This window comes from Sceloporus occidentalis, unplaced genomic scaffold (genome assembly GCF_023333645.1).
Source record: "Sceloporus occidentalis isolate IW3139 unplaced genomic scaffold, rSceOcc1.0.p SCAF_1, whole genome shotgun sequence".
Lineage (NCBI taxonomy): Eukaryota > Metazoa > Chordata > Lepidosauria > Squamata > Phrynosomatidae > Sceloporus > Sceloporus occidentalis.
This window is the reverse complement of record NW_028316981.1, coordinates 222,946,281-222,957,726: the sequence shown is the minus strand read 5'-3', so window position 1 is coordinate 222,957,726 and position 11,446 is coordinate 222,946,281. Positions and strand designations below refer to the sequence as shown.

The window sequence follows — 11,446 nt, the reverse complement described above, 5'->3', positions numbered from 1 at the left end:
CTGTGGTGGAATGGGATCTCTAACCACAACAAAAGACAATTATTCCTTTCAAAAGTGTAGCAGCTTACAACTTGTTATAACAGAAAGAATTATCTTGTATTATCTGTAAAATTCAAAGATATACCAGTGTTAGTTTTCTACCCAAAGCCTCATCATCCCTTATGATGTTCTGAAGGCTGTGCCTTGCAGTATCATTGGTTCCCACATGAACCAAAAGAAAGGGGTAACAGTCAGTAGGCTTGGCAAGTCTTGTCAGACTCTCTTTCACATCATGGATCTTTGCCCCAGGGAGACAACACACTTCCTGAGACATCTTGTCAGGCCCACAAACCGCTGCTTCAGTACCTCTCAGCTAGTAGTCCCCCATGCCCACCACACGCCTCCCCCGAGGCTTAGCAGCGGCTGTTCCCTTCGGTGCTACTCCTAGGGTCTCCTGCTTTGTCCCTGAAGTCTGTCCCTGCTATCCTTCCTATCATCCTTGATAATAGAGAGAGATTCAAATCGATTCTGCAGCTGCAACCTCACAGAACATTCCCTGGTTTCCCTACTTCTGTGTGTGACACACCTCCAGCCATCTACTTCTGTTGTATGTGAAGTGACCTCCTCTTCCCCAGCAACTTGTCTTGTCAGCCTCTCTGTCACATCACGGATCTTTGCCCCAGGGAGACAGCACACCTGCCAAGACATCTTGTCAGGCCCACAAACCGCTGCTTCAGTACCTCTTTGCAAGGATGTCCCAGAATTCCTGCACCCGCAGTTTTGTAGAACTTCTAGCTCCTCCTCTTCCCAGTGACCAAAATAAATGGCCCCACTTTAAAATTTTAAGCTCTTACCAAAGCAGTGTGGACACAGAAAGCTAGGCTTTCCTTTGCAAGTGACCAAAAGAAAAGTATAGTGGACCCTTTCCATGTGCAGTTTTTAGGTTTTGGGGAGCCCTGCAAATGAGAAAAATGCTCCCTACTCAACTCTTTGTCTTCCACAGCCATTAAGATTTATGTTGAGACAGTCAAAGTGTGCAGTTTTCATCCCATATTAGAAATCAGCCCATTAAAATATGAGTACATTAGGAGTTCAAAAGCTCGTCTCTTAAATGTTGTCAGCATTAAAGAATAAATAATACTCCAAGCTCTAACACTTACTTCTCATTCATCTCTTTCAGTATCCATTGATCACCATACAGGTAAGAGACACTTTGTTTTTGTTTTCTATGGGTATTGTGTTATACATTTGATGGTGAAGGGACTAATCCAGACTAGGATAAGAAGCAGACTGTCTGAAAATAGGCCTAATGCTTATTGTCACAATGGCGGTATGTCAGGGATTTTAAAATTATAATAAGAATAAAAATAAGAATATGAATATAGTATAATATGTATGCGGTGGGGGGGGGGGCTGTCAGGACTACATGGAGGGATTTCATGGTTTCCTATCCAGCTATGATCTTGAAAAAAAATATCGCCTCCATGTTCAGGGGAGAAGGAGTTCCCAATGGTGCTAATAGTAGGGGCATGAGCTAATGTTTTCCCAGGATAATGGCAGAGGAAGCTTGCGCACTGCAGTCCCAATGAAAATTACACTGATCGATATGCACCACATCTTATTAAATTGTTTTTTGAAGAAACAAACAAGCAAAAAAAAAAATCTCCCTAAAACCCATGCATTCTGCCAACAAACTCACCAATTAGCATCACCTCAGTTTTCTTTCATATACATTCAAATTTTCAGCTGTTAAATTGCCAGCATCTTTTTACTGTTTTTTTACTGATTGTAGAAATCCCGTGGAGAATGGAATATGATTTACACTAGTTGTATTTTAACATCGTAATAATTTAATTCCTTTTTCATGCACCTCTTTTCTATGTTTTTAATTGTATTGTTCTTTTAATATTGTGAAGCTGCTCTCCGTTCTGGAAAAAGAGCGAAATACAAATGATGATGATAATGATAATGATGATGATAATGATAATGATGATGATAATGATAATGATGATGGGATGGGCAGCTTTAGAGGGGACCTGTTGACACCCCCAAGTACCAACAGCCAGTCACGCCACTACTTTTATTGTATTGTATTGTATTTTCAAAAATCACTTGAAAATGAGACCCAGAGTTAGGCTTGCCAGGTCAGGTCAGAAAATTTTAAGCTTAAAATCTGAGACCAAGGGATGACCTTTTGTGATCCCATGGATGGATCCAGTTGATGTTACAAGATTGATGTTACAAGGAGCAGCCACTAGTGATGTCATTTAGCATGACATATTATACATCAATCATAGTTGCACAGAGCATGCCATTCAAATAAAAGTTACCTAATGAGGAAAATGCAGATACACACAATTTTCAAGGAAGTGCTCTGAGATTGCTCCCTGAGATTTCTTCCTCTTGCCCTGAGAAATTTAAAAGGGATTCAGGCATTGAATATTTGGAAATCCTACCCAGAAGCATCCAGAAATCAACTTTCAATTTCTGGGTTTGGTAAGTGGCAGTTCTAGTAGAGTGTGGGGTGTGTGGCCCACACTGAGTGACACCCAAGAGGAAGAGTGACCAAGGGCTTATACAGACCGGCACTTTGTGGATGCACTAACTCTGCCCCTAGGGCACCATTTTGGCATGCATTGGTCTACATGGCACAATGATGCAGTGCTGAAGGGGCGTCCTAAAGCCGTGCCGCCATGGCTATGGTGACCCTTGGAGAGCGCAAAACAGAGCTGTTTTTCACAGTTCCTTTTTGCATTCTCCAGAGGCCAGATCAGGGCTGTGCTGTGAGGTTGCCACGGCCCCCATCCACTCAGAAAAGGGGCAGCTACATGCCACCCATTCTGTACAGCCCCATACTTACTGGGACATAGGGGCTAGACAAACTGCCCCAAAGTGACAGTCTGCAGCTGCCCCTTTAATGGCTGGATCAGAGCCATGGCAACCTCATGCCACAGCCCCTATCTGGCCTCCAGAGAGTGCAAGAAGGAACTGCAAATGGGCAACATAGCTGCTGCATCTTGGCTTTATGACACCGCTTTGATGTTGCATCACACGGATGCAGCACTGGAGGGGTGTTATGATGGTGTGCACTGTGTGGACCAGCGCATGCCAAAATGATGTCCTGGAGGTGGGGTTATGGTGTCCAGCGTGTGGACACTGAACCCTAACTCCACCCACAGGCCAGCACAACGTGCCAGTCTGTATCGGGCCATAGTTATTAAATTTATAAGTAATACCTAGGGTGACTTAGCTCTGATAGGATTTTAAGATTAAAGTAAGAAACCTATAGACAAGAGATAAAAGGAAGGATCTTGCTTTAAGTTATGGAACGTAGAATGAACAGGTAGGTAGAGATTATGAAACAAGTTGTGTTTAGATAAATTTATAGACAAGTGGTACTAAATGGAAGTACGAATAGTTGAATGAAATGCCTGAGGATCTTTGTGGATGAATATAAGTAATTGAATGTGTGGAATTTTATGTTTTTATGTTTTGTATTTTATTCTATATTGTTTCAAGATGTGTCTGTAATGAAAACAATACAAATATTTATTTTAAAACGAAGAAGGGTGACACCCGGTTGCCCCCACCCCACCCCTCGGTTCCATTTCTTTGTTCTTCTCATAAGAAGAATGACCCAGCAGCACTGAGGAAGGCTGAGTGTGAGCATGCTGCCTCTAGAAGCCCTGCCCCTGGAAGTCCTTCCTCCAGAAAGCCCCTTTCCTACACCGGGTGACACCAGAGGTGGTAATGCCACTGGCTTTGGGGACCAGTTTTCTGCTGTTTTGAGTGATGTTAAAGGCGAGCCACTATCCCATGAGAATCAGTTGATTATTCTAGGCTGCTTTGGGCCCTAACATTTTGAGGGTCTCAGGGCTTGGGGTGAGTTATAGGGTGGAAAAACAATTGGAGGGCTTCATACAGGCTGCAGACCACATTTTCCCTCTCTTTGGTTTAGCATCCATTTGGCAATTTGTAGCTGAATTCACTGCTAGTAGTGGGTATAGTGGGGGGAAATAACTTGTATTCACGTGTCATTTCAACAATAGCAATTGGCACAGTAGAATGCAACAGATTTTGACAATCAGAACAAAAACCTTTAGAATGCTACTCTGATGTGCAGCAGGCTGCCAAGGAAACCTCAAGTCCTGCTGCAAGCCCATTGCTAAACACACTTGCTGTTACCCCTCAGAAACACACCCCACTGCCTTTTTCCCTGTTAAAACTTGGCTCCCAAACTTGAGACTCGCGACCTGACTTGAAAGTATCTTGCAAGGACTTGAGGCTCAACTTAATGCTTGAAGGTAGAGACTTGAAACTTGGTTTGAGGTTTGGACTAAAAGACTTGACTACATCACTGCTGACTACTAGATAGAAGTTGCCCAGACATAGCCCAGGGCAACCAGGTGGTCACCAGTAGTTCAAGTTCTCCTGAATCTAAGCAACTTAAATAGGTGTTTTTGTACCCTATCTGAGCTCAACTTTGTTCTGCCTTTTCAGGATCCCCAGGACAACCGAATATATCAGTGGCTAAATGTAACATCTGACGTTTCAATTGTCCAACTCTCATTCCAACTGATTCCTGAACCAATCCTGGGGGACTATCAAATCATTGTGCAAAAGACATCAGGAGCCAAGACCTCTCATTCTTTTACTGCGGAGAAATATGGTAAATATCTACATCTGCTGTTTTCTCAAGATCTGAAGCTGTATAGCAATTACTAATGTTAAGATGTAATTTAATTTCTCCAGACATTTTAAGAGAAAAGACATCTTTTTTTAAAACAGAGCCAAGTACAACACAGCTGTAGAGCTGTAAACAAAATGTTTCTCTATGTTGATGTTTGCTTCATCCCTTTTACCATTAGAGTGCCTGCATTCAAGTGACTGCACCTGGGCCTTGTTCCCACTATGGTTTAAACTGGATCGTGATTCCAAACGAATCGGCTTAAACCACCATGGTTCCCATTTAATTCAAATTGCTGAAGCGATTTGGATAGTCGGGGGGGGGGCATGGTTTTTACCCATTTAACCAGTGTCAAAAATAGTGGGGATCACGATGTTTGCTGAACCGGTTTCATGAATCGAATCAAGAGGTAAGTGGGAATTGGACCCAGCTTTTTTCTTCTCACAACAATTATGTTAGTGAAGCAACAGGAACATCTCGGTTTGACAACACAATCTTTAATTGTGTGAGGGTGCTACTTTGGCAATCTCTGGTCCCTTCTACATGGCTCTGTAACCCTGTTTTCCATGCCTTTCAGTACAGATATGTCTTTGCCAAGGTTCCGCTCCTTTCATTTTTTATTTTTGCTGCTATTATGCTGTAACCCATGTAATAGGAGGAATATTAGAAGTCTATTGATAAGTTTTCTCTGTCGATAAAAAGGTGTGCTCCAGAAACAAAGGCAATGCAAAACGGCAACTGAATAGACACATTGTGTGATAAAGATTGGCCAAATATCCTAATATCTTGCTTTAGTTCTTATTTACTGCCTTGTGTGATAAAGTCCTAATATGGTTCAACTAATTTAGTGGAAATGGACAAGAACAATATTGCCTGTAATGTATGCCCCACTTTCTCAGTTTGCTCTGAGACAGGACACGTCCTTCTCCCTGATTCCTGGACAGTTTAGAAAACAAGAATGAAATTCCTTTTTAAACCTAATTTTAAAAAGAAAGGTGAACAGGACAAGGAAACCCATGGCTTTTCACTTACTGTTGGGCTCAAGTTCCCATTAGCCTCTACCAATCTGGTCATCTGTGAGGGATGCTTGGAGTAGTGGTATCTCATAAAAAGATGGAATGGCATAAGTTTCAGCTCTGTGGCAAAGCAAAGGTAGGAATAAACTAAAATTTAGAATGCTGGCTCAGGAAACAGTCTTTTGAAAAAGAAAGGTTTTTCTCAGTGTGTTAAAAGCCATCAGTGAACAGCCTGGCAAGGTTCTCCTAAGGAAATTATACAGGAAATACCACATAAAGAATTCTCCTCTTCGTGAAAATGTCCAATCTACGACAAAAGTTGCACTATGTCATTGAGCAGCTGCTCCTCCCTTAATTTTGCCTGTCCTGCAGACTAAAACATTTAAACGTGTAAACTTGAAGCTCTGACAAAATATACAGAATGTGTCTTATTTTCCTTCCCCAGTATTACCAAAGTTTGATGCCACCATCAGTGCACCAAAAACAGTTTCTGTGGAGAATCCAGATTTTTTAGTCAAGGTGTGCAGTGTGTAAGTACTACAAACCCTCCAATGGTCCTGATTTGGCAGGGATAATTCCTATTATTCCTCTGTCATCCCATTTTTCAGATGCTTCTAAAATGTCTCCATTTCTCTCCCCTCCTCCCACTTTCCTCCTTTGTTTTAAGGCTACTTCACCTGCTGCAAACTGAGTTCAAAATGGAAAGGAGTACATAAATAACTGTCAATTGTATGTAATTAATTGAGCCAGGGGGGCAATAAAGGATCAGAGTCTTAACCTGGAGCCCTGGGATCAAACCACAATGCTGTGGCTGCAGAACTGGTGTTTAACCACTGCACCACTCGGGATCCCTCTCCTAGGTCATATATTCTTCCTCAGTAATACCTTCTGTCCTCCTGACCACATTCTGATATTGCTGGGCCACACATGCCCCAGTTTTCATCCATTAAAATGTTGCAGAGCACAGTATTAGACACTATGTCATGCAAAAACAGCTAAGAATACTATTGCTAATCAGCATTGCTGTATCCTGTTCACTGTGAGTGTGTTTTGTGAAGATTGTCCCAAGTGAGATACAGGAGGAGTGGATGAAGAGAAGGTGGTGGTGGTGGTGGTGGGGAATGGTGAATGAAAAATAAACTAGGCTTGCCACGTTCTCAGTCTTATTCCCGAAAATTTCAAGTCCATAATTTGATAGTCAGAAATGGGCAGGCATTATACAACACTGGCAAAATAATGTACATAAATGTACATTAAGGTGAATTAGACCACTTGAATCTTCTGCAGTACCTGCCAAATGACAAGTACATAGAACGTATGAAGGGCCACAGGTTAGTTGTTGTTGTTGTTGTGTGCCTCCAAGTCATTTCCAACTTATGGTGACCCTAAGATGAACCTATTGTGGGGTTTTCTTGGCAAGATGTGTTGAGAGTGGGTTTTGTCTTTGCCTTCCCCTGAGGCTGAGAGAGGATGACTTGTTCCAGATCATCCAGTAGGTTTCCATGGCTGAGCGGGGATTTGAATCCTGGTCTTCAGAGTGTAGTCTGACACTCAAAACATTACACCACACTGGCTCTCATATAGGCTAGTTGTTGTTTGTTGTTAGCTGCCCTGGAATTGTCCCCAACTCATGGCTACCCTGTGGATGAGACATCTCCAAGACCTCCTGCTCTTCACTGCTCTGCTCAGGTCCTGTAACTTCAGGCCCATGACTTCCTTGATTAAATTCATCCATCTGGCATATGGTCTTCCTCTCTTTCTGCTGCCTTCTATCTTCCCTAGCATTATTGTCTTTTTCAGTGAGTCATGCCTTCACATGATGGAGCCAAAGTAAAACAGCCTCAATTTAATCATCTTAGCTTCTAGAGGTATTTCAGGCTTATCTGCTCAGGGATCACTTGTTTGTCTTCTTGGCTTTTTGCATTATCCTCATCACTCTGTACTAATACACACATGCTCATTTTACTGTGACCAAAGATCTGCGTGTTAGATATATTGTTGTTGTTGTGTGCCTTCAAGTTGTTTCCAATTTGTGGCAACCCTAAAGCAAACCTATCATGGGGTTTTCTTGGCCAGATTTGTTCAGAGTAGGTTTGCCAATGCCTTCCCTTCAGGCTGAGAGCAAGAGAACCTATATATAGTCATTTCCTTCATCACAAAATAGTGATAAGTATGACAGAAATAGCAGGAAAAAGAGTGGAAAGAAAGAAAAAAGCAAATAGCAAACCAAGAGATATACAGTTTAGGGAGGGACATTTAGAAATCTTAGCCAGAGAAGTCTTCTTCTGGTTCCCCGAGGAAACTACAAACTCCGGGATGCCATGGCAGTGAAGGTGGAATCATAGTGCTATAACTGTGTAATGTGAAAGGGCCCTGGGGCCAGCTGACCTACAGAAACAAGGCAGCAGAGTAGCAGCAAAATCCCAGATGTGCATAAAACACAGTGACCCAATATATCAGCACATGTTATGAAGGAAAATATCTCTGTGTGTGTGTGTGTGTGTGTGCGTGCGTGCATGCGTGTGCGTGTGTATTAGCAGCTAGAGCAATTGATGCCATTCCCATCAGAACTTGCATCCTGCATACAATACATGGAGAGATTTCCAGACTTTGCTCTGGTGCTGGAACTTGTAATACATTGGCACTTGTTGAGATCCAAATAAATGCTGAGCAATCTGAGCACAGGGAATATTTTTTCATAATGTGCCAGAGCCAAACACATATTTCTGACCACTGAATACAATTGTTTGTCTCTTTCTCTGAAACGTGCTGTGGATGAGCAGCTGATGGCTCTTGGACTGACACCTGTCCACAGACGACCACTTTGAATGGCACTGTTCTCAAATGCCACAATGGTCCCAAATAGATGCCCTCATGACTTTGCTCCCAGGTTTTTCAGAGCTCAGAATGTTACTTTTTGAAAGGAACTAATCACTTTATTGATTAGTCTGAGCGCCTAGGAGATCATTACTTGTTACTTTTTCTGCAATCCGGATTACTCACTATTAACATATTAACTAAGTACAATGACATCCAATATCCACAAAACAACTATACCTTTATTGGGTGAACCCAAATGTACAAAATACATGATCCATTGGCTTCTTCATCAGGCATCATTGGGGGACGGGGGAATATAACAATGTTAGAGTCACAGCCTACATTTTGTTAAGATGTTGTTGTTCTCAGTTAGGATGGTATGGAGGGATAGCCAGAGGCTATATCTTTTGGCTGTGTGAACTCTGGGAGACCAAGAGTTCCCCTCCAATTCAGGAGGGAAAAATTTAAACTCTTATCAGCAACATACACAACGCTTTGTTTGAGATTGAGATTGCCTCTGTCATATTAACTGTTATTGTTAATATGTGCTCTGTTATGGTTGCTATTACTATATTCTGCCATTAGAAATAGCACAAAAATGTTCTCTAGTTCCTCCAAGTGCCCAATCCAGATACTGCCAAAAAAAAAAAAAATTACAAAGGGATCCTTCCCTGAAAATTCTTTGCCAAGTGATACAACTCCATACAACACACACACACACATGCATGCATATGCATGGAGTTCAGTTGGGGATGGGACAATTTGTACTCTAGGGACAAAGATAAATATAGTGATTTCCTAAGATTTCCCCTGACACCCTGAGACCTGGTAGGCCTAGAGGATGATAATAAAGTGTTTGCTGAGAAAAATAGATCTTTTTCTTATGGAAAATAGAAAATGTGCATACACACAAGAATGGAATTGACATAATTGAGACTGAATACTCAAGTACAATGCAAAGTACATCAAACACATTTGCAGATCTGAATGGTCTACTTATCATTTCCAGTCCTAGTCTGTGCTTGAGGCTCTCTTTTCTCTAATATATTACTTTCTCTTGCAGTTACACCTATGGACAGCCTGTGGAAGGAAGAGCCCAGATCTCTGTGTGCAGAAATCTCAATTTTTATGGAAGCTGTAAGAGGGAACCCCTCTGTGTATCTGTTACTGAAGAGGTAAGATAACATAGGCAGGGTACAGACCACCAGAAAGAGGTGCATCCCCAGCACCTCTCTTTGCTCCGCAGGAGCACTGCAGCAACCAAATTGTGTGGCACTGCTGCAGAGCAGAAAAGAAGTACTGGAAAGCAGCTCTTTTTTGCGGCACACTTCCGCCGCCCCAAAGCGCCAGTGCCGGCACGGTGATGTCACAGCTGCGCTGCCCTGTTTGGAGGCAGTGCAGCTGCAACATTACCATTACATGCCCGGTCTGGTGGGCACATTGCAGCTGTGGCACCCTCGTCACATGCGAGGGGTGCTGAGTGTGTGTTCCAGGCCATAGTTAGGCCCTGTGCAGACCAGCCATTAAGGCTGGCCTAAGGGCGGAGTCTGGGTGTGGCATCCACATGATGCATGTCCTGACTCTGCCCCAGGGCACTGTGGTGCCATGTGCCACTCAATCCAGTGCACAGCATCACCGTGCTTCTCTGGCGCTGTGTCTTTACAACCATCACCAACGGAGCGCCTTAAAGCTGCAGCACCACAGCTATCGTGCCCTTTCCAGAAAAGGCCAGCTCAGGGCAATTGCCACGGCCCCAATCTGGCACAGTTGAAGGGGCCGCAGATCACGCCTTTGAGGCGGTCTGCAGAGCCCCTTACCTTTCCTTTCATTTCATTTTCTCCCAATGTTTTCTTGATCTCTTTGGCCCTCTCCTCCAGGACCAGACAAACTGTTCCACAGTCACATCATGAGTGCATGCAATCCTGCGTACGGTGAAGTTAAAGAAGTCCTTGTTTTGTGCACAGTATTACCACTGGGCCTCATTTAGCAGCATTCTTGTTCTCATTTAGTGGATTTGGGTGAAGATATGGAATATATTATAGCTTCGCTGCCAGGAGATAGCTGTTCTCTCTTACCCATTTTGAATCTGTTTGATGTGAGTTGTAGCACTTCCTCTAAAAAATTAAAATCAAACCAATGGTTCCCAAGGTAGAAGGAGGCAGGGCCAATGAAGTTAGGGATGTTGGCTTGTTCCGCCTTTTTTGTTCCAATCTATTGCTGGATGATAGAATGGAACAAAAAAAGGGGAACAAGCCATGATCCCAACACCAGCATGCCAACAACTTCATTGGGAGGTGTTCAATTGTTCCAATCTGCTGTTGAATGAGAGAGCCAGAGTGACATAGTCATTTTAGTATAGGACTGTGACCCTGGAAACCAGGGTTCGCTTCCCAGCTTGGCCATGAAGCCCATTGGGTGACTTGGGCAAGTCACATGCTCTCAGCCTCAGAGGGAGACAATGGTAAACCTTCTCTGAACAAAGCTTGCCCAAGGTCACCTAGTGGGCATCATGGCCAAGTTGGGAACTGAACCCTGGTCTTCAGAGTCCTAGTCCAACACTCAAACCACTATGCCATGCTGGCTCATAACAATAGCACTACAAGCTATTTTTCTTATGCTCATGTTGGATTGTTTCCACTCTTCTTTTATCAGCTGGGCAAGGATGGCTGTCTTTCCCATGTCTTCAGCTCCAAGACTTTTGAGCTTAACCGTTCAGGTTACTGGATGAACCTTGATGTAAAAGCCACCATCATTGAGAAAGGAACAGGTAAACCCCTTGGCTTCATTAAAAAGGAGGCAGATAGGACCATAGACAAAGGGTCTATTGGAGGCCCAGCTTGTGGCACAATTTCAGTGCCTACTTTTGGGACTCAACATTGGTTTGCCTTTTGCTCTTAGGTTGTGGATTTTTGTTCTTTTATATATATATAATGACTTTGTAACT

At 43.0% G+C, this 11,446-nt stretch overlaps 1 protein-coding gene across 1 annotated transcript in view; it reads left to right on the top strand.

The window, feature by feature from the left end:
* Nucleotides 1–1,303: 1,303 nt before the first annotated feature.
* LOC149323539 (ovostatin-like) overlaps nucleotides 1,304–11,446 on the top strand; it is a 58,778-nt gene continuing 48,635 nt past the window's right edge. Inside the window, exons 1-5 of the mRNA XM_089478581.1 lie at nucleotides 1,304–1,309; nucleotides 4,480–4,648; nucleotides 6,128–6,212; nucleotides 9,566–9,677; nucleotides 11,155–11,269. Coding sequence (XP_089334707.1) covers nucleotides 1,304–1,309; nucleotides 4,480–4,648; nucleotides 6,128–6,212; nucleotides 9,566–9,677; nucleotides 11,155–11,269 — 487 coding nt within the window. The remainder of the gene's footprint in view (nucleotides 1,310–4,479; nucleotides 4,649–6,127; nucleotides 6,213–9,565; nucleotides 9,678–11,154; nucleotides 11,270–11,446) is intronic.